This window comes from Pelodiscus sinensis, chromosome 2, assembly GCF_049634645.1.
Source record: "Pelodiscus sinensis isolate JC-2024 chromosome 2, ASM4963464v1, whole genome shotgun sequence".
Taxonomy (NCBI): Eukaryota; Metazoa; Chordata; order Testudines; family Trionychidae; genus Pelodiscus; species Pelodiscus sinensis.
In genome coordinates this window covers 198,003,126-198,027,124 of record NC_134712.1, presented here as the reverse complement: position 1 = coordinate 198,027,124, position 23,999 = coordinate 198,003,126, and the positions used below count along the sequence as shown (strand labels likewise).

At 43.9% G+C, this 23,999-nt stretch overlaps 1 protein-coding gene across 1 annotated transcript in view; it reads right to left on the bottom strand.

Moving 5' to 3' along the window:
* The window catches only part of SPMIP4 (sperm microtubule inner protein 4), a 39,028-nt gene extending 15,029 nt beyond the window's left edge, over positions 1–23,999 (bottom strand). Inside the window, exons 1-5 of the mRNA XM_025179109.2 lie at positions 23,952–23,999; positions 19,013–19,184; positions 14,737–14,913; positions 7,757–7,828; positions 512–541 (exon numbers count right to left, since the gene is read on the bottom strand). Coding sequence (XP_025034894.1) covers positions 512–541; positions 7,757–7,828; positions 14,737–14,913; positions 19,013–19,146 — 413 coding nt within the window. The 5' untranslated portion in view covers positions 19,147–19,184; positions 23,952–23,999. The remainder of the gene's footprint in view (positions 1–511; positions 542–7,756; positions 7,829–14,736; positions 14,914–19,012; positions 19,185–23,951) is intronic.

Below are 23,999 nucleotides of genomic sequence, written 5' to 3'. Positions count from 1 at the left end.
AATGTCATGTAGCAGCAACTTCCATCAACCCTGACAAGATCACTCCACTTAACACATTGCTATCATGATACTTATTGATAAAGAATGTCATGTAAGAGATTAAATGGAAGCTGGGGACATAGTGGTCATTAATATAATTCTGAAATGTGTGTCCCTGTACCACTCTGTGAGCAACACTGTAACTGCCTGCACTTTACATCTGCCCTTATAGACATATGCTTAGTTTAACACCAATGCATCCTGTCTGCTAAAACAGAGGAGTAACAAGATCACTCGTAATCCAGGGAAAGAATCACATTTGTATGAAGTGAACTGAAAAATACTACTTTTGTTGCCTTTTTAGAGTGCAAATATTTGTAATAAAAATAATATAAAGTGATCAATGTACACTTTGCATTGAGCTCTTAGGCATCACTCAGCAAGATCAACACCTGTAAATTTCAACTATTTCAGCATAGATACAACCTTTCTTTTGTGGCATAAGGAAAAATGAAAAGTGATATACACTTACTTGAGTGAATTATCTAGAGGTTTAGGAAGCCTGTATTAGAGAAAAGAAAACATTAGGTGAGTAATTTGGAGTGATCTATATTCATTGTGATGCTCTCTCCCCTTTTTTATCTAAATCAATACAATCAACAAACATTAGTGACAAATTAATATGTAATAAAAACAGATAATACTCTCACTGATATCAGTTTCTCTATGTGAAAGTTCTTTATATATTTATGTGCCAAAATATGAATGCTCCCTTGGAGGTGTAGATGTGCAATTTCAGAAGAAATGGGAAAGCATCAACCTCTAACACTTCCTTATGCTTGCCCTGCCTTAGTAAACATCATTATACAATACTTTTTTAAAAAAAAGCTTGTACTTCTGATAGTTAGGATTCAAACAGAAAAATCAGAAAATATATCCACTCTGTTTACCATGTTAATGGAGAAATTCTATAATAATTTTGCAATGATAAGTTAGTTATTCTTCATGGTAGAAGCTTATTTGTTTAAAGTAGTAAGATAGAGCACAGCACTAATTTTGGAGAGCAAATCTTTAATCACAGAGTCTCTTGGCATTACCATCAAGCCAGAAGGACTTATTCTTCAAAAACCAGAAAGTCTTTCAAAATGGGAGTACGCCATATAGATATATGTGTGTCAGTGCCAAATTTTGAAATAAAGCGCTATTTTGAGCCATCCCCTATTCCTCGTAGAATGAGGTTTACAGGGATGGCAAAATAGCACGTCTGCTATATTTTGAAACAGCGGACGCATTCAGAAGACACGGGGTAGACATACCGGCTGTGTCTACACTGGGCCACTTATTCCGGAAAATCAGTCGCTTTTCTGGAATAAGCTGCGAGCTGTCTACACTGGCCCTTGAATTTCCGGAAAAGCAACGATGCTCTACTGTACAAAATCAGCCGCTATTCCGGAAAAACTATTCTGCTCCCGCTCGGGCATAAGTCCTTATTCCGGAACACTGTTCCGGAAAAGGGCCAGTGTAGACAGCACAGTAGTCTTTTCCGGAAAAGCGCGTCTACATTGGCCACAGATGCTTTTCCGGAAAAAGGGCTTTTCCGGAAAAGCAGCCTGCCAATGTAGACGCTCCTTTTCCGGAAAAACTGAAAACGGAATAGTATTCCATTTTAAGCATTTCCGGAAATTCATGCCAGTGTAGACACAGCCACCCTGTATTTCTTCCATAAAAGAGGAAGCTCAATGAATACAGTATAATTAGGGTACGTCTACACAGCAACATTATTTCAAAATAACTAGTGTTATTTCAAAATAACTTAGTCTATTTCTACACAGAAGGCAGTTATTTCAAAATAATGTTGAAATACTGTCAAGCTGGAGGACTTCTTACTCCGACTCCTGTAACCCTCCTTGTCTGAGGAGTAAGGGAAGTCAGAAGAAGAGTGCTCTATTTCAAAGTAAATGCTGTGTAGTTTTGAAATAAGCTATTTTGAAATAAGCTACACAATTTACGTAGCTCAATTTGAGTAGCTTATTTCGAGTTAAGCTCTGCTGTGTAGACACACCCTTAGATTTCATATCTTAACTCTTGTACTTCTTCCTTGTTTTTATCTTTGCTTTATATTTTCTAAGCCCTTTGACTTCCATAACTCTCCCTGACCATATCATTTCTCCCCTTATATCTCCATCTCCCACTGCTTCTCCTCTGCTTCTTGGACATGATCCAAAGCCCACTGATGTCAGGAGAAAGCGTCCCTAATGAGATCATGCCCATGCTCATGTGATTGCAAAGCTACTGATACTTATGCTTGGTCTACACTCCAGAGTTACGTCAACATAAGGCAACTATTGTTGACCTATGTCAGTGTCTACACTACAGTCTTTCTCCTGCCAATGTAAGTGTCCTACTACAGCAACATCATAACTCCACTTCCACGAGAAGCACAGGGCTGTTGGCTGTCACTCTTGTCAATTTAACAGCTCCTTGTCAATTTAACAGCTCCATGAAATCAGCCTCAAAGCCAGTCCCCAGCTGGAAGGCTGTGGGATCTCTGCTCCAAGCTGGACTGCTACCAGGCTCCTGGCTTCAGCTGCCCCCCGGGTTCCCCAGTGTTAGCTCTGCTGCCCCCTGGGGTCCTGGTTCTTCGCTTCCCACCAGGAGCATGGCAGCTGACTGGCAGCTGGTGCAGCAGCTCAACCGCTCGCTCAGAGCTACTACAAGGGGACCCAGCTCAAAGGCAGCTTGATGGGATGTCACCCCCAAATCTCCTATGCATTTTGAGCACCTATGTAGAAACTTGGCTACCTGGAGGCAGTCAGCTGAGTGTGGTAGCAAAGGGGGGGGGGAGGGCAGACGAGAATGGACTTGAGGAATGGCAGCTATAAATGGTACGTTTGACCACTCCTGAACACAAAGTCTGTGTAAAATATCTAAATAGATTAGAACTGGTATTTACGCATCCTACACATTCAGTGAGCCCTTAGGATGGATCACAGGGATTGCCTGGCAGCCAATGGTGCGACAACTGCAAGCTTGTGAGGCTGACCTTGCTGTGGGGCAGGACCAGAGAGGAATGCAGTTGCACAGATCTTCATTTGGTGGGCCCCAGATCACTGGCATGAAGAGAAGGATTTTCTGCAAGGCCAACGAAAATCTGTTGGCCTTGCCCAGCATCTCTGGTGGCCTCTTGGATCAGGATGGTGAATGGAAGTGTCTGATGGTACGTCAAAGTTCCTATGAGGGGTTGATTACCCTTGTTCTCCTTTGCATATTTTTAACTGGGAGGGAAGATATGGCCCAGTGTTCATTCACTTTGAAATGCAATTCTTGTATATGCAAAGCCATTCATTGTCATGCAAAACTACGTAAGGATTTGTGGTTATTACAAATTCACAGTAATCCCATACTAGGATATGACATCTAGTTATTGCAAATGCACACTCACTTTCCATGATAGACCATAATGGCCCAAAAGAGCCATCCCAAGCTATAATGTCAATACACCGGGTGTAAAGAGCTCCTTAGTAAGTCTCCAGAGCAGCACTCAGCCAGTAGTTTTCAACACCGTTTTGCAAGGCTATCACCATCTTACAGTGTAATACTGCATAAATGTCTTCACTCTGAAAGGCCTGTGAGTACGAATGTGGCACATTTTCTATGCATTTTACATTTTAAAAGAGATCTACTCTTAACATAAAAAATATCTTTCAGAGATAAAATATGAGTAAATCTGGTCTTTTGGAAACAATGAACAGAGACTGAAACATTAAAAAGTGTAGAAGGAAGCCTTCTCTTCTAGATTACATTTTATTTTTTTAAATAGTTAAGATCATATTTAGAATAATTAAGAATATACTCTAAAGTAAAATATTCGGAGGCCACGGCTGGGCTCTCTTCAGTATATACTGGGACAGATTTTGATCTCCATAATGTAGCCTGCCCAAAGGCAGATCAGAACAGCAATCACTGGAAAGAGGCCATAGGGCCATGGCCCCTATGTAAGTCTGCACATAATGGGGCTGGTAATCTAAGCACCCCTGTCCTCGCATAGAAGATGGTTGGTTTCAGAACCAGCATCAAACATGGAAGCACATGGGGTGGGCCTGAGTAGGCAAGACTGAGTGTGTGATTATGAGGTTACTGTGGAAGAGATGGAAGAACCTGTTGCCTGAGTCTATGCCTTGGATTGGGGATGGATTTCACTCCATAGTCCTCCTGTATTTCATCTTTTGTTTCAGCTTTTATGCAGGCAGAGTGAATTATCTCTAGTTTGAATTAGAATTTACAGGGTATTCATCTAGCCATCAAATGACAAGGGGCCACTTCCTTGCCTGGTGTCATTCTAGTGAAATCAATGGAGTTACTGAAGGAATGGGTTAGGCCCATGAAAGGTAAGATAAAACAGTCAGCTGGCTGAACATCCCAGACACATGAGAGGTGATCTGAAACCCACCCAAAGAAAAAGACTGAGTCAAAGCTGAGTATCTTATTATCTTTAACCCACTGGGCCTGATTCTGCATTTCTTGTATACCTGCTGGGGTATCATGCAAAGGCTGGCAGGGCTGAGCTCAGTGTACCTAGAAACTTTTATTACATCAGTTTTCAAATGCTCCAGGAATTACAAATCTCCACACTATGGATAAATCCTCACCACTTGTGCAAAGCTCAAGCAAATGTGCTTTGTGTGTGTAGGGAAGAGGGGAATAGATGCAGGACTTGTAAGGAAGGATTTCTCCCCACAATCTGCAGTCACAGTTTGCAACAGCTGCACAGCCAATGCCTGTAGGCTGCACTGTTGGTCAAGGCCCAGGGAAAGTAGGTTTTGGCCAATGTCCTCTTTCAATTTACCAAACCCACCTTCCCTTGGTCTTTCAAATCTCTGTTCTTTCAAATCTTCTTTCAAATCTCATGGAGGCAGCCAGCAAATAGCACTACACGCTGGAGCACAGGGCTGCAGATTTACCCCGTGCCGCTTCTTTGTGGCCTGTCTGCACCCAAACACAGCAGAATTGTGATAGAGCTGCTACCTTTCCAGCCCTTGTGGGCTCACACAATATGCCCAAGTGGGTGGCAATGCCATGGCACACTATGGAATTTGGCAGACACTATACAGGGGAAGGGAGGGTTGCTTGCCCCCCGGCTGCTTTTAATCAGCTTGAATGGTTTTTGTACTGCATTGCCAGTTTCCGGTGAAAAGAGTTAGTGTGCTCGCCTTTCCCCTGGGGACCAACACTCCCTGTTAGTTGCTGGTATTTGTGGATGTGCGGTGATTTTGTAACTACCGCATGTCACTTGTCTGGGAACATAGCTGGCAACTGTTTCCGTGTGCTGGCCCCTCACCATTCTGAGACAGTAGCACAGGGATAGTCAATAAGCAGACAAGTCAAATCTGGACCAGCAGATGCTTTTGAATGGACCCTAAAATCTTTTTATTTACTTATTGTTATTGTTGGGGTTACTTTTATATTCCTCTGGAGTCTGCACCTCGGCTATACCTTGATCAAGAAATTTGTATCTTGACAAAGAATCACTTAATATCCCTGATGAAGCTGGTCCTCTCAGCCTGGGGAACCAGAAAGCAAGAAGGACTGAGGCTCATCAGCAGGGAGGGGAAGGAATGGGGAAGAGGAGGCAGGGGATCCCAGGAAGGGACTGTCATGGGGCTCCCTCATGCTCCTGTGAGTTGGTGAGCTCACAAGGGGAGAGGCCCGTGTTCCTGTGTGTCTAGAAAATCAAAGAGGGCTGTGGCCACAGGTGTTGAGTAATAATTAGCTCCTGTTAGCACTAGGATCCCTATTGGTGGTGGTGGTGGGGTGGCCAGGGGCTAGTTTTTCTGAATCTCAGAGATGGCAACTCAGATTGACAGGAGGAAGGGGTGAAGGTGAATCACACAGTGTTGTTCACACTGGCCGACAATCGGGGGAAATTAATGCAGCCTTAACTGTAAGGTATACATAACTAAGCATATATAATGTTGCTACAAGGACCTTAACATGTTCATTTCCTGACTGTGGAGTGTTTTAATTCTGACTGATGTCTCATTAATCTAAATGGTCTGGGGTATGAGCTGCATGTTTCAGTGTTTTGCTGGTTCCATCAAGTGGTAGAATGGTGTACTACAGGTTGAACCAGCCACATTCAATTTCAGGCAAGATAGTGATAGAAATGTAGCCGTGTTAGTCTGGTGTAGCTGAAACAAAAAACAGGACTATGTAGCACTTTAAAGACTAACAAGATGGTTTATTAGGTGATGAACTTTCGTGGGCCAGACCCACTTCCCCAGATCAAATAGTGGAAGAAAATTGTCATAACCATATATACCAAAGGATACAATTTAAAAAAATGAACACACATGAAAAGGACAAATCAAATTTCAGAACAGAAGGCGGATGAGGGGGGAGGTAAATGTCTGTGAGCTAATGATATTAGAGGTGATAATTGGGGAAACTATCTTTGTAATGGGTAAGGTAATTAGAGTCTTTATTCAAACTTAAGTGTAAAGTGTCAAATTTGAGCATGAATGACAGTTCAGAGGATTCTCTTTCAAGTGTATTCTTAAAAGGCCTTTGAAGCAGGATGCAGGTAATCAAGTCGTTGAGACAATGTCCTTTCTGGTTGAAATGGCAAGAAACTGTTTTTTCTTTGTGATCCTATCTAATATCTGTTTTGTGGGCATTGATCCTTTGGTGAAGTGTCTGAGACGTTTGTCCAATGTACATAGCAGACGGACACTTTTGGCACATGATAGCATAAATTATATTTCTGGATGTGCAGGAATATGTGTTCTTGATCTTATAACTCACTTGGGGTATGTCTACACTACCCCCCTAGTTCGAACTAGGGGGGTAATGTATGCATACCGAACTTGCTAATGAAGCCCGGGATTTGAATTTCCCGGCCTTCATTAGCATAAAGCCGGCGCCGCCATTTTTAAAAGCCGGCTAGTGCGAACCCCGTGCCGCGCGGCTACACGCGGCACGGACTAGATAGTTCGATTAGGCTTCCACGAGGCGTACAGATAGTTTGGATTAGAAGCCTAATCCGAACTATCTAGTCCGTGCCGCGTGTAGCCGCGCGGCACGGGGTTCGCACTAGCTGGCTTTTATAAATGGTGGCGCCGGCTTTATGCTAATGAAGCCCGGGAAATTCAAATCCCGGGCTTCATTAGCAAGTTCGGTATGCATACATTACCCCCCTAGTTCGAACTAAGGGGGTAGTGTAGACATACCCTTGGTTAGGTCCAATAATGGTATCAGCAGAGAGAATATGTGGACAAAGCTGGCAACGGAGTTTGTTGCAAGGGAAGGTACCAGGGTTGGTACCTCAAGAACACATATTCCTGCGCATCCAGAAATATAATTTATTTCGCCAAAGGATCAATGTCCACAAAACAGATATGAGCTGTTCTTCCACTTTTTTCAGGAAGAACGGCTCTTGTGCAAGAGGGGTTTTTTGCACAAAAAGGAGCTGTGTAGACGGCTTCTTTTTGCTCAAAAACCTCTTGCACAAAAATGAAGTCTCATTAATTATGCAAATGAGGCGTGGCGATAGTCCATGATTCGCCTCATTTGCATATTTTTGCGCAAGAGAGGGCAGTGTAGATGTAGCCTATGTGTTTTCTATAGTCACTGATCAACCACATTTTATACAAAGTAAAGCAGCAGGTCATATTTCATCATAAACATGAACCCATGATGCTGACTCTTCCACCCTCATGACTTCTCATTGCATTCACCACACTAAATAAATGATCCAATCTACATGGTAATGGAAACTTACAGATCATCATTCATACGAACATCACTTTTTTTCATTTGGGTTACATCGTAGTACTGCTCAATGGGAAGACCTCTGCATAAAGAGAGAGAAAAACACAAAACAACATTTTACTTATTGGTTATAAAACTCCAAAGAAACACATTTGATTTTTTTTTCTTGTAAAAAATGCAGACATGGCATGTGCTTTTGTCTGCAGTTCACACACTGCCCATACTACCATTCAGAGATACTGGAAATTTGGATTCTTACTATCAGATTCAGACCTTAACACTGAAGTTTCACAGGACCAGATTTTCAGAAGTGCTGACTGTAGTCAGTCAGGCAGGGTCATTCTGATGGGTTCCTGTTCCGGGAATGATGATAACTGGAAGGCTGCTTGCGTGTGTGCTCAGTGATGTGTGCTGTGTCGACTTGCACAATTAGTTGACACAGCAGACCAAAATGAGCCCCCAAAGACCACAAACCAGATAAGGATCGAAGGTGCCTAGCCAGATTTATTATTAAGTGAAGTACAGTAAAAGTTATCAGTAGACTCTACCGAACCACTATGCATATGTACCCCGTAACAATGGAATCACTCAATCAGTGGGTGATCGCACTGCCCCCTAGGTTACTCAAAGACTGTTCCCCCAAGGCACCACTTTATATACAAGTACAAACAAGTTACATGGACACTCCTGATGTGTCAAGTTGACACCCTCTGATGTTGTCAGCTTATCAAACTCTGATGCTACTTAGATACTATCTATTACCCTGTACCTCGTAGTTTGATTAGATCATTTCTATCCATCATGCTGTCATTTTAGTCCCTTTCCTGAACCTGGGTCTGTATCTGTGGGGAATGTTACTAAGGTCTTTCTTAATGAGCTGGTGGTACCATGTGCTTTCAATTTATGACCAGTACCAGTTACTGTTCTACACCTGGTCCTATTACCCAGGTAATAGGTTCTACCCTCTCAGCCCTGATCTTGCCGAGTTCTGTGAGTAGGGGCCTGCCTCTTACTCACAGCTTAGCTTTGCTTTATGTTAGCCATGTTTTGTCCATTGTTAACTAGGCCTCAGTCCTCTAGCCAGACCTTTGCAACATGGGCTTATGTTTTAGGCCTTCATTTTACTACATTAAGAGGCAGGCTCCTGCTCACACTGATCACCTTCATCAATGATTTCTATAGGCACAGGATCAAACCCTAAGAGCCTGATCCTTCGAGGAGCTGAGCATTTTCTAGAAGAAGCCGAAGATCCTCTACGACCATTGATGTCATAGGTGCTGGAACTAGGCATGCTGAGGGTGCTGCAGCACCTTCTGACCTGAAGTGGTTTCCATTAGATACAGGCGTTACAAATTTGGTTCAATGGCTCTCAGCACCCCCACTATGCAAATTGTTCCAGCATTCCCGATTGACCTCAACGGACTGACAGAACTGGACATTTAGTGGGCCAAAATCCACAACTTTTTTCAGTGGTCCTTCTTGCTGCTGAAGAGACACATGACCTCTGAGTGAGACGACAGCATCTTAGCTGCCTCTGATGGCACAGATGCTGGTTATCAGCAGCTAACATGGGGCAGGACAGAGAAAGGGAGAACAAAAGGGACAGCAAACTGAAGAACATACGACCAGAGAAACTAGTTATAACTGGCAATGTTATCCTTGGAATAAGAACAGCCTGTGGGCTGCTGACCCTCACCTGCAAAGGCTAAGCTTGCATAGAGGAAAAGGAAGCCTGGTCAGGAAGTAGCGAGAGGAAAGTGCTGGTAGAGAATGGCAGGGCATGTATTAATATATTCTGCTTGGCTTAACATAGTGGCTTGGATTGTTGGAGAGTTGACAGTCATCTCTCCATGTAGTGTTGCTGTTGACATATTGATCCCAGGATATTAGAGGGACAAGGTGGGTGAGGTAATAGCTCGTATTAGAAGTTGGTCTCAGTGGTTACATATGGCAGAGGAAGGAGGAGGGGCACCAGCCCCATCTTTCTGTGCCCCTTGCTCCAACCCTGCCCCACCCTTACTCCACCCCTCCCCAGGGCTGGAGCTGCCCGGCATGTGCCTTCCCTGCTGCCACTGCCGATGAGTGGAGGGAGGGGGGGAGGGTGAGGGGGCTGCACCACACTGCGCTATATAGATTCCAGCTGCCCATGCCAGCCCTCCTGCTAGCTGCTGGCCAGCCCTTTTTGCTTTGGGAGGGGAAGTATGGGGAGTGCACCTCCACACATCACCTGTGGTTGGTCAGTGAAAGATATTCTCTCACTCACCGTGTCTACCTAGTAATCGCTCTCTGGGGCTATGTCTAGACTACAGGCTTCTTTCAGAAGAAGCTTTTCCAGAAAGAGAGTGTCCACACAGCAAAAGTGCATCGAAAAAGCGATCTGCTTTTTTGAAAGATAGCATCCACATTGATTGGACGCTATCTCGCATTTGAGTTGTGATTACTATGGACAGAGTGGCCACCTGTGCTTTTTCCTGGAGGCCTCTTCTTTTGAAAAAACACTGGCCCTTTTTCTGGAAAAACTCTGCAGTGTGGACATACCCAGGATTTCATTTAACAGCTACTGCTAACACCTTATGTCTGTGTGAGATGTGAGGATGTATGCTCCCCTCTATCAATACCTGCAATAGCAGTCAGTGGACTACCCCTCATAGGGGACTCTAGTGGATCAGTGAAGCTTGCATTAGTCATCCCACCTACCTACCTACCAACAAACTTTCTCTGATAATTGGCTAAGTTGCACTCAGTATTCTGGGACATGTTAGCCTTGAACACAGATCTCAATGGGAACACCTCACATAAACTATTTCCATACTATAAATTCTCTTTTCAACTTTACAATAAAAATGTAACGATGATCTGGAACTTTTCAATTTTTATCTGTTTTACACTTCAAAAGTATAATGCTGCAATGATGCGTTTTCAGATACACACACAGCCTTTGTATCTCTTCCAGCTGAGTGGAATAACGTAGTAAATGAGATACAGCATCTGGGATTGGAATAACCTTTGGTTCAATGCATCTGCAGGGAGTCATTAGTTTTGTCCGTCAAAGGAGACACTTTGGCTTCCCACGCATTTTGTGTCAGTTGACAACTGAACATTTTGCATTGGACACTGCATCCCCCAGCACTGACAGGATTATAAATAATTTTAAATAACTCAATGCTTCTGAAAAATAGTCTTCCCTGTTTTGCTACTGCACACTGACATCTGCTGAGGAAAACTGCACATTACTTCAATTATTTTTCCACGTAAAAGCAGCTCTGCCAATAACACGGGTACCTCTCTGAAACATGTAGTCAGAAAATTAAATCTTCCTTAATGTGTGCTCACATAACAACTTCACCTTAAGGAACCACTCCAGAATACATTTAAAAGCCAAAGATTTGTCAGACAGCAGTTTGCTGGAAAAATACTTTCCCCACTTTTTACCCTCCATAAACTTTCTATTGAATTTGGGTTGTGAAAATGAAGCAATGAAGCACTGGTTATAATCACAGATATTGGAACTGTACAGGCAGTCCCCGGGTTACGTACAAGATAGGGACTATAGGTTTGTTCTTACATACAAATTCAACTTAAGTCGGAACTGGCTCCAGATTCAGCTGCTGCTGCTGAAACTGACCAGGGGTGACTACAGGAAGCTGGAGGCAGAATTGCTCTGCCCCCAGCTTCCTGGAATCAGCCACTGATCAGTTTCAACAGCGGCTGAATCTCGAGCCTGGGACAGAACCGCTGGGCTGCCAGGTAGGTCCCTGCAGGACCAACCCGGCAGCACCCCAGCTGCTCTACCCCAGGGTCCACAACAAAAGCCTGGTCTGCTGGTGGGCGGAGGCGCACTAGCTGCGCCTCCCCCAGCAGACCAGGAACACGGGAAGCAAAGCCGAAGTGGCGGCGGGGTGCCGCGCCTCTGAGACTTTGCTCCGGGTGTCCCTGGTCTGCTGGAGATGGTCCCCAGCAGACCAGGGGCACCCGGAGCAGCTTTTCTCACCCCGGAGGTCGAGGTGGCAGGACCGCTGTGCTCTGGGCGGTCCCGCTGCCTGCAAGCTCCGGGACGAGAAAGCCCTGTTCGTAAGTGCGGATCCAACGTAAGTTGGATCCGCGTAACTCGGGGACTGCCTGTAATACTTACAGGCTGCGTCTAGACTGGCAAGTTTTTCTGCAAAAGCAAATACTTTTGCGGAAAAACTTGCCAGCTGTCTACACTGGCCGCTTGAATTTGCGCAAGAACACTGACGATTTAATGTAAGATTGTCACTGTTCTTGCGCAAACACTATGATGCTCCCGCTCAGGGATAAGCCCTCTTGCGCAAATGATTTGCGCAAGAAGGCCAGTGTAGACAGGTAAAAACTGTTTTGCGCAAAAAAGCCCCAATGGCGAAAATGGCGATCGGGGCTTACTTGCGCAAAACCACATCTAGATTGGCACGGACGGTTTTCCGCAAAAAGTGCTTTTGCGCAAAAGCGTCCGTGCCAATCTAGACACTCTTTTCTGCAAATGCTTTTAACAGAAAAACTTTTCCATTAAAAGCATTTGCGGAAAATCATGTCAGTCTAGAAGCAGCCACACTGTTTGCTATACTTCCTTACCAGCAGGCCAAACAAATGTACAGATGATACCAAAGTAGAAGTATACTCACTCACAGAAATGAACGAGTAAACCAACTCCTAAATATGGAATTTAAAAAAAATGCAAGTACTTTTGTGTGGGACTCACAAACAGACAACAGCCTCCTAACAGAATCAACTATCTCGTTCCACGAGGAGTAACGTAGTTCGGAATAGGAAGCCTAATCCGAACTACCTAGTCCATGCCGCGTGTAGCCGCAGGCACGGAGTCCGAACTAGCGGACATTTAAAAATGGCGGCGCCCGGCAAGATGCAAATGAAGCCTGGGAAATTCAAATCCCGGGCTTCATTTGAAACTTTGGTTGCCTACATTAACCACCCTAGTTCAAACTAGGGTGGTAGTGTAGACATACCCTCAGATTCTAGTAAGTTTTCTTAGTATTTTAAATACAAGTTGCATATTTTTGTGTGTGCATCTGTGCAAATGAATTCAGGCTTTTTGTACCTCCAAAAAGCACAATGAGTACAGTCACAGATTTATACAGTACTTCCCTTGCATTTTTACAGCTTTCCGACCCAGACTAAATTGTACCGTAAGAAGCACTTAATACACTTCTAACCTGCCTTCTTGGTAAAATTAATTGGAAACAACATGCTAAGGCAGCTGCAAAGGGATTCTGCTTCAACTGCCAGAAACCAATATTCACAGCCCTTAAAATGTAGAGAAGGAGATAGATAAAAGGACCTAAATAAAACTTTCCAGGCAATGTAGAAGTAACATTGCTTTTCTGTTTGGATGGTAATATGAATGTTTACGGAAACTATTCCAGTGTGCAGGCCAATACTCAGCTGAGTGGTAACTCTATTGGACAGTTAGGGGTTACTTGGACTCTATCTGTAATTCAGACTTCAGGGTTGCTCTAAAAGCACCCGCAGTTCTGGCCCCCACGGGGCCACTGAGCTGGCTTATGATCACAAGATCTTACACCTTGGTACATTCCTGAAACACCTGTTATGCTGGAGACTAAAAGCAGATGGCTAGACTGACTATTGTACTATTAAAGCTAATCTTCTGTACCCCTTTCACCACCAGAGTAGAAGAGAAGGGGATGAAACAGGGGCCAGGATCTGGCCCAGTATGTCTACACACCAAATACGTCTAGGATTTATATATTTAAAAAACCCCAAGATCAATAAAAATTCTTGTTTGGAGTCTTTCCAAGGAATTGTCACCATAAAGTCAATTTCTATAAGGAAAATTGATTACATGATGGGGGAGGAGAGGCGCAGGACAATGCCCTTATCTCCTCTTTGTCCTCCCCTTCTCATTTAGCAGAGAGTAACACCACTGAACATTATTCCATAATTCCTTTGCAAAAGGGTTGAGATATCTGAAGTCATATCTATTGCCCAGGCTCCTCCGCTGGTGTTACAGAGCCAGAAAGTCAGAGAGATATTCAGGGTAGCTAATGTAGGGTATCTTGGTATAATAGGATTTTCAGACATTTTTCTTTCTCTTTTGTTTTGGAAGTGGGGTGAACCTGATGCTACTTGTATTGGAAGCACTAAGCTCAGTGAACTTCACCACACACGTCTTGAAGGTTATGCAATCTTTGGAGACACCTGTCATCTATGTATCTCCTTTGCATTGCACACACACATAGCTGTAGGAAATTACCTTTTAGAATGGTAGGAAGAATAGATTGGGGCTTTCAGAGACAAGGGAATGCACAACTGCGAATTCTGAGCCTTGTTTAATTTGATCAGGCAGGGCTGAGTGGCAATTTTCAAATGGAGATAATGGGCCACATTCTGGCAGTGCAAAGCAGCTAGAAAGCAAACTCCCCAGCTACCTGGGTATAATTTTGAACAAAGAGGAATTCATGGGTCTTGAGGAGTCGTGTAGAATTATCTCCTCTCTCAGCCATGGGTGCAGAATGCATAACCATGGAAAGGGAGCATGGCTGATCACCTGCCTATGGTTCCTGGGACTGCAAGATGCTGGGTGTAAGTCAGAGCAGTCTTAAAAAAAATGCTGAGAGCCAAAGTTCCTCCTGACTTCAGTGGGATTTGTGGATGTTGAATTAGTGAGACTTTCCTTATGGTCAGAGAGGAAGTTTATGACAATTGATAATAAATACTACACAGTTACCAAATGATAGGAAATATAAACTAAATGTGGAGATCCAAAGCTCTAAGAGTGTTAGTAAATACATGGAGGGTGACCCTGGATACTATGACTGAAGAACATTGCAGGATAGAGCAGTGTCCAAAATGGACGTAACAAAGTCTATCCCCAGAGTACAAATTATGTACACAGCTCTATCTGCATTGCTGTCCAATCGCACTGCATTTCATTAGCTGTTTCTAGACTACAACACTTCCAAAAATTGGAATGTATGAAACATGCAACCAACTGACCTTGGCCAGGAATCTCCACCATAAGCATAATGTTGATGTCCTTTAGCAAGCAAACAAGGAGGCTCATTCTTTGGTCTGTGATCTTCTGGCAGTGAAACTGGTGCAATTCCTCCATATTCTCTTTCAGTTCCCCAGGGAAGCCTGCACCACTGATGTGAATCTCTTAACTCCTCATATCTAAAACAAAGAATAAAGTTCTTAAACAGCAGCAGTGATGGTGCCTCAAATAACGTCGTGGATGTTTTAACCATGAAGGCACTGGATTTATTATTCCCTTGGCTATTAGCTACTCAACTTTTTGATCACAGCTGTCATAATGTGCCTGCTCCAGTTGAAGTCAATGGAAGTAGAAACAAGTCTAGTATGTTTTGATTGGCTGGAGGAAGAGGTAGGTGAATGTATGTCCGACCTCCTATAACATACATTGGGTGTCTGAGCTGCTGAAACATGGGCAGGCACTTTGTCCTTTAGGTGCTAAATACCATTGCATAAGCTCATATGCTGAGGGAGTTTCACAGAACCAAATGTCAGTGAGGCATCTAATTCTCAGGGTCTGTCTAGACTACAGGCTTTTGTCGACAGAGGCTTTGTTGACAGATACTGTTGACAAAGCTTCTGTCGACAAAGTGTGTCTAGACTACAGCCAGTTCTGTTGACAAAGCACCCACTTTGTCAACATGACAGTGTAGACGCAAAGGACAGTGTAGATGCAATAACGCCTTCTGTTGACAGAACTCCGTCGACAAAAGGCGTTAGTCCTTGTAGAATGAGGTTTACCGTCGTCGACAAAACTGCCGAGTTCTATTGACATGATGTCAGCAGAACTCGGCGGTAGTGTAGACGCAGGTATAGTTTTGTCGACAAAAGTCCACTTTTGTCAACAAAACCCCATAGTCTAGACACAGCCTCATTGACTGCATGAATTAGACACCTAAGTACAATTGTGCTTTTGAAAATCTTCCCAGAGGGCAATTGCCCTAGGCCTGGCAATACTAAATGATCTGGAGCTCCCAGCCATTGTTGCTGCTACTGCGGCAGCAGCAATGGCAGTGACTGGAGCTTGGGCCCTTTAAATTGCTGCAGGAGTGATGTGCAGTGTACTCTGGGCACCATTGAGGGCTGGCGGAGTGGAGAAGGGCATAGCATGGTGCTCTCCAGGCATCACTATGGGCTGCCTAGTCCCAACCCCACCCCTTCTGACTGAGTCCCTACCTCTTCCGGGGCATGGAGCAGGCTCCCCCTCTCCCCCCGCCTTACCCAGGGGCTCAGCAAGGCTGTTGGCCCTTATATTGACCTCTCTCTAGAGAGTGGGTGAGAGATATCCTCTACACCAGGAGTGAGGAACTATTTTTGGGTTGGAGGCCACTGATCCACCGAAAAATCAGTCAGGGACTGCACATAAATGAGAAGTGAAAAAAGAAAAAAAATCGTCATTGACAGAAAAGGAAAAAGACACTCCCCACATTCCCCTTGCACACTCGAGCCTAGGGAGCCTGACTAGTATATTTTGTGTGCTCCAGCCCTCTGGGGGGTAGAGACGGGGACTGACTACAGAGGGGTTAGTGTGCCAATGCTGGTGTGGGGGAACTCTGAGCCCCGGGGGCAAGCTGGAGGCTGCATCCAGCCCCCAGGCCTTAAGTTCTCCACCCCTGATCTACAGTACCTATAGTTCACCAGGGCACACAAGCTCTATCAGTTTATCTGACAAGTTTCTGAGAATGGTTGAAGAGTTCCAGCAAAATTCAGTGTATCCAAACGACCAACAGTTCTACAGTACTATGTGTGTTGTTTACATCACTTGTTTCATGAAGATGAACACCAGTGAATATTTTACACACTTCCTTTTCCTCTGCTTGTTTTCATCTGGCAGGAATTTCCAGATAATAATGTAGGTACAAAATCCACCCTGTCATTCTTATGGATGGAGAAAAGGGCCAGAAAAAAAAAAAAAAAAAGATTGTTTCCCCTAGAGATGATGATTTTCTCTAAAACCTCTCCACTGAACAGATCAGTTAAAATACTTTTGAAATTGAGACAATGAAAAAATGTGGGTACTGGCTCTGGGAGTTGTAGCCAGACATGAATCCCATCTTGTTCCCCCCCGCCAGAGAGCAAGAGAAAGGCAGTCAGCCTTTGATGCCCTGGGAACGCAGGTGTGCTGCCTGTCCCTGACTCTACCATAAACAGAAACCAGATAGTAAATGGGCTAGCTGACGACCCAGGGCCTCCCGCCGTCCTGATGGCTAGTACCAGTAATTGACACGCCTGCACTGTCTCAGGAGAGGAATCTTCGCCCATCATATACCAAAGGTGCCCATTGTCTGCATTTTCCCAGGTGTGAATTATGCTTTGCACCCTTCGTGGGAAACTTGGCATTCAAAGCCATTTTTCCTAATTGGCCACTTGAGACCAGGAAGAAGCCTACATGACCCAAGGGGCATAAGAGGGGTATAGTAGCCCACCCCATTTGAGCTCTAATCATCTATACCTGCTGGCAGGTATTGATTGTCTCCCGAGGTCCGTGGGATGCCCAACCTCGCCCTACTTCTTCCCGAGGGATTGAGAGAAAGACGCTGGCCACGCCAAGTCTGGAACGCAGGGGTGAGAATTATACCTGCTAGGTGTCTATTTTGCATGCATTTAATAAGAGCTCAGACAACCAAAAGGGTTTCATGGTACCTGTAAGTGACTTATTAGTGTAATTTCTGTCCTGTCCTTTGTAGTGGCTGTGTTATCTGTAACACAGCAGTAGCATTTAACAGCTAAGTTTACCCTGTAACAATAAAATAGTAACTGTTTAAGCTTTAACCTGACTCCTTCAGTTGCTGTAACAGAACCAAGCACAATTTAAAAGAACTTCAGCTGGTCATAAGGGACTCACTGCCCTGACCGTCGGCTGACAGGAGTAGGAGTCCAGTGATCCCTCCCAAAAAGACTGATTATGATGCTGTGCTAAGAACAAGCATCTTCATCTTTCCAGTTTATATGCCTGTCCAGCTGGCAGGGCAAAGAACTAAGATCCGAGTCCCCTGGACCCTATTTCCAACCCTGTCATTATATGGCCATGAATCTTTTCTGGCATAAGCTATGTCTCCACTATAGATTTCTTCTGGAATGTTGATCAGGAGTATTATTTGTGATTGGGATGGATTGATTCAAATCAAAGCAATTAAAATCATGATTCAATCACCAAATGGAAAGCCTGGATTTAAATCAACTTTACCATTTGTACTTCAGCTACTTTCTAAAGTGTGGTGAATGCTCATTGGTTGATATAATATAATAATTAAAAAACTTGCTGATTTAAAACTAAATAGAGCCTTCCCATTAGATTTGATACATCTTTTTGCTACGGAGGAAGGTACACAAGAACTATATACATTTATTTAAGCAATTATATAGCCTAATATTTTCAGTCTCATTACAGTACTTGTATATTGTAGTATGTTAGAAAATAGTGATTATATTTTGCTTATTTACAAAATAACTTTTGGCTCATGTCATGTGTCAAGCTGTACTTGTGTGGTAACTAGAATCTAATTAAACAAACAGCAGCATAGAAATGTATATTAGTTAAACAAAACAAAGTGAAACATCTTGGATAAGTGAACTTCTCTTATCAAACATGTTCCACATCTTAGCCTCATGTCTTCGTCCCCCCATGTCAGCTTCCCAGGCCTATTCCTCTCCCTATGCCTGGCTGCCCCTCCCCTGGTGTCCTCTGCATCTGAGTCAGGCTACCTTAGTGTCAGGAGGAAGGAGGAGATGCGCTTAGTTCCAATATCCAGCTGAAGGGAGTGAGTGTCAGGAAATTCCTGTTCTGCTTCAGGGGGTAGCATGCCCACTTTAGACAGAATCTTTGTAGAATTCAGCTGCCATCCTCTAATACGTTTTTACTGAGTACGTGCAAAGTGAGACTTTTCAAAGGCTTGTAACTTGGCAAATTTGGATTTCCCTCACCTGCATGGGAACAGCAAAGGGCACATCTCTGGGACCCTCCTACCAAATGTCATCAGATGGCTTTCCATTTGTAATCAACAATCAACTAGGTAATTCTCAGGTCCTTGACTGAGGTAAGAGAGTTCAGTTACAGATTTTAGGACACCACAAAAATTCAACCTATGCAATCTATTTTATAGACACAGACACTTAGGGCCACATTTTGCAACTCAATTGAAATCAATGGTGCTGCACTAGTATAAATGGCAGCAGAGTTTGGTACCAATACTTGAACAGTTTCAGCAAAGCACATTTTCTTTTAGTAGGCATGTCTTACCTTTCCTGAGACACAGTGGGGCGTGAAGGAATTTGCAGTGGTGTCAGTGCATCATTAGACTCTATGGTTTTCGATAATATGTCAGTTCCCTCCCTTTCTCTATAGTAGTATGGCAGGCCATGTAGAAGCTCCATGCTTCATATTTGCACTTTCTGGTTTGCAGGGAGGCTACCTGGATAAAAGATTAAATCATCAAAAGAACCAGCCAGTGCCTCAGGATACAATCTGAGCAAGTACCACGGATAGCTTCTGCTGAACCCTGATACCTTTCAGCTGTGGAAACAGTGACCACTTTCACTATTGCAAATGATCTCTTCTATCAGATTACAATGTAAAATAAACAAAAAGGCCATTTACAGACACAAATATAGCACTAAGTATGGCTTTTTTCATCTAACAAACAATAGCTGGAAATAAATTGCAGGGAAAGTAAAATCTTCCCTTGGAACATGGACTCTGAAAAGATTCAGTAGTTATTTATTGGAGCAAAATGCAGGACAATGTAGCACTTTAAAGACTAACAAGATGGTTTATTAGATGATGAGCTTTCGTGGGCCAGACCCACTTCCTCAGATCAAATAGTGGAATTTATAGTTATTTATTGGATTTATCCTTAAAATTCAAGGTCTTGCTTGCTCTATGGACATTAATGATCCCATGTCTCATTTCACAACATAAGGAGTTTGCACACTGTATAAAAGTAGGAAAAACTTGGCAAGGGAGCAAAGTGGAAGGTGTTTTGTACCCTTGAAGCCAGAAATGTTTGCATTTCGGTGATGCTGTACGTATTGTATAGATAAACTATGGAGCATGGAAAACACTTTGGGATGAAAAGTGATGCAACAGAATTAATGCAGGATTCTCTACTGCCTGTAGCTTTGTGCAGTCATCTACAGAGAGCAAAGTGCAACCATTCTGATTACATAGGAACAACTTAACCATGCAGGAGAAGATGGCAGGAACAGGAGTAAGCACTGTGTTTCACTTATCCACACAATGAAACTCCTCTGGCTCACAGCACAAGAATCCTCTCTGAAAAGCCACAAGTCCTTCCCTACTTCCTTCTGCATCATAAACCACATTAATGCCCTCTCCCTACCTAGACTCTACTGCTTCTGGCAGAACCCTCTTGCCTCTCAAAGAGGACATTGGGAAGAGAAAGGATAAGCTGTGAAGTGTATGAGAATCTGAGGGAGACTATGTCTGTAGGTGGGGATCAGGGGATATGGGGCAGTGAGAGATCTGAGGGGAAGTGGATATCTCTTGCTGTAAGTAATGGGGGAACTCTGAGGAGCAGAGGGATCCAGGCAGAGGAGAAGCAGCTCAAGACACAAGTGGAGAGAACATGGGGGTTGGGAAGCACTAGAGTTTCTTTACCTTCTCTACCCAACAAATCTCCCATTTGGAGCTTTGCATGTTACGTAACCCAAGTATATATTGCTTCCTCCTTCCCCTTCTCCAGCAGCCTGTGCTGCTCCTCAGCTCTTCCATTCTGTTATTTGTCCTCCATCAATGTTGTCCCTTCTTGGCCTACCACATGCCTAGGGCTCATAGGGCAAGCATAAGACCCCAGAGACACCCTTTATGGTTCCTGGAGATGTCAGAGGGCTCAGTGGAGGGTTGATACACTTACTGGCAACGCCATACTCCTGTACACCTTCTAAGCTCCACTGGAGACAGGTTGCTTGCCTAAGACAAGTGTACATTAGTGGGGCTTCCCAACTCAGATGGCAGGAATTCACAAGGAAGGGGGGGGGGGAGGGAAGAGATCCCCTAAACTTTGCTCCCCGCTCTGCTGTTACAACTCCCCAGTACATATACAAGAATTTAACAAATTCCTGATCAGGCAAACAGGATACTAAAGGCAACCATCCATCACACTTCATTAAGGGCCAGTACTTCTGAGCTGCTGAAAGCACTGAGTATCTGACAGGATTAGCCTCTGCCTCATGTGGTAGCTAATTACTTAAGTGTCACTAGACACAGAGCTAATTGTCTCTTACCAGACAATACTATCAGAGAACATACAGGAAAAAAGGAGCTTTTAGTGCTCAAATCACGCTTACTATCTGAGATGTGTGTGACATGAATTATTAAACCTGTGTTCTATGACTCCATTTTTGATACTCTCGTGGAATGAGGAGTAACGGTAGTTCGAACTAGGAAGCCTAGTTCGAACTACCTAGTTCGTGCCCCGTGTAGCCGCGCTGCACAGGGTTCGAACGAGCGGGGTTTTAAAAATGGCGGCGCCCCGCTTATGCAAATGAAGCCTGGGAAATTCAAATCCCTGGCTTCATTTGCAAGTGCGGTATGCCTACATTACCCTCCTGGTTCGAACTAGGAGGGTAGTGTAGACATACCCATATATAGCAACAGAACCAAAACAGTGCCACTGTGGTTAATCAAAAGTAAAAAAGCAGGGAGAATAAAAGGCTTTGTTTAAAAAGTGAAGTTAAAGCTTAGTGAGGAAAATCAAAAGGAACATAAACTCTGGCAACTGAAATGTAAAAATATAATTGGGAAAGCCAAAAAAGGATTTGAAGAACAGATAGCCAAAACCTCAAAATATAGTAGCAAATATTTTTAAATACATCAGAAGCAGGAAACCTGTTGAACAGCCAATAGGGCCACTGGATGATCAAGATGCTAAAGGAGAATTCAAGGATGGTTAGGCTATTGTGGAGAAACTACATGAATTCTTTGCATCAGTCTTCACGGGTAACGCTGTGAGGGAGATTCCAAATCTGAGCCATTCTTTTTAGGTGACAAAACTGTCCCAGATTGAGGTGTCATTAGGGAAGGTTTTGGAACACAATGATAAATTAAACAGTAATAAGTTACCAGGACCAGATGGCATTCACCCAAGAACTCTGAAGGAACTCAAATGTGAAATTGCAGAATTACTTACTGTGGTTTATAACCTATCTTTTAAATCAGTTTCTGTCCCAAATGACCAGAAGTTAGCTAGCACAACACCAATTTTTAAAAAGGGCTCCAGAGGTGATCCTGACAATCAGTGGCCAGTAAGTCTAACTTCAGTACTGGGCAAACTGGTTGAAACTATAGTAAAGAACAGAGTTGTCAAACACACAGATTAACATAATTTGTCGGTGAAGAGTCTACATGGTTTTTGTAAAGGGAAATCATGCCGCACCTATTTACTAGTATTCTTTGAGGGGGTCAAATAAGCATGACAGGATACTGGGCAAGATGGACTTTTCGTCTAACCTTGTGTGGCCATTCTTATGTTCAATATATTATTTTAGTGTCTTATGTACTAGGAAATAGATAGGAAGTGTGAGATCAAATTTATATTTTGATTGCCTTTATCAGATAGTAGCTGATATGGTAAGCTGAAAAGAAGTGCAAAAAAAAAAATCTCCTTTAGATATGTGGGTGTACCTGGTGGGCACATTGATTTGGCATGTGGACTTTGTGAGTATTTGACATTCATGTACAAGGGCCTACTTGACCACTACTGTGACCATATGCTGAAGCGTGAGATTCAGTCACTCACTATCACCTTGCAAAGGAACCAATGATCATAGTGTCTGGTTTGAAATTTGCAAACAGGTAAGAAACAGTGGTCAGATTTTTCTGCTAGTGATACTGCTGCAAGTCTATACTGATCATGTAAATGTTCTTGAGTCTGGATTAACACTGGTGGGTGGAGGAAATCTGGTCCCTGCTTACTAGAAATGGATCCTAGCTGAACCACCCAGTGTGTTCCCTGGTGAACCTCCAATACTCACAGGGCCTTCTCAAGGCCCTGTTGCCTCTAGGAAATCCCCCCAACACTCACCTGTTGTCCCTGGGGAACACTAAGGTGACCACCCATCCCTAACTGGAAAGGACAGAGCTGAAAGGTACATTTCAAGTTGTGGTCCTAGACTGCATGACTCCCTAGGGCATCATTTGTCCTGGATTCCCTTCAGAGCAACTCAGCACATGCCATCCTCTCAGGGGTGAAGTCAGCCTCTTCCTTCTTACCAGAAAGCCCCAAACCTGCTCCTCTTCTTCCCCACAAGACCCTACCCCTGACCCAGCCAGAAGCTGGTGCTGGGCTGTAGTGAGAGCTGCCCAGGGACTGGAGGCCACCATTAGAGGTGCCAGGCATCCAGTTTTTGACAGCAACTCCCAGTCTAAAAAAGACCCTGGAGACTCCAGTCTGCACTGCTGATCAGGCCATTAAAAGTCTGGGAAATGACACAGCAGGGGCCCAGGACTAAGGCTCTCTACCTACCTGCCGTGGCTCCGGGTGGTTCTCAAAAGTGGACACTAGGTCCCTGCAGCCCTTAGGCACAGGAAGGCTCCATGCACTGCACTTACCCCGAGTGCTGGCTTGCAGCTCCCATTGACTGGGAACCATGTCCAATGGGAACTGTGAGGCAGTGTCTGCAGGCATGAGGGCAGCATGTGGAACTTCCCTGACCACTCATGCAGCTAGGGGCTGAGGGACCTGGTGACCGCTTCCTGGGAGCCATGCTAAGCTATATTGGGACCTCTATGTTAAAAAAAAAATAGAAAAAAATAGAAAGTAGCCCAACATCAACAATCTGGCATTTATTAACCAACCTTTCTATAGTAAACCAGGAGCGTTCCCTGACAGAATAGTGAGAGAATGGATTTTTAAAACATACAGTTGGTTTCAGGCTTCAGGGATTGTTACAAACAGCTTAGAGGGATAGAAATTATACTGACCATTCTGAAGAATGCTAAAACTGTTGCTTCCTTTGAAAAAACATAAAGTTCTGTATAAATTTAAAGCATAGGAGGTGTTGCAAACATAGTGCTAACCCATTCTCCAGGGAGCTCTCAGTGCTGGGGGCCAGTTTGTAGTGATCAATCCTCCTTATCCCCCAGCTCAATGTCTGGCAGACTGCAGAATGAACACCTAGTGGGAAATCGAATAGGGACAAAACTATAAACTCAAGCCTACCTTCTGGCTCAGGGTGTATCCTGTGGGCATATTCAGACCTGCACTCAG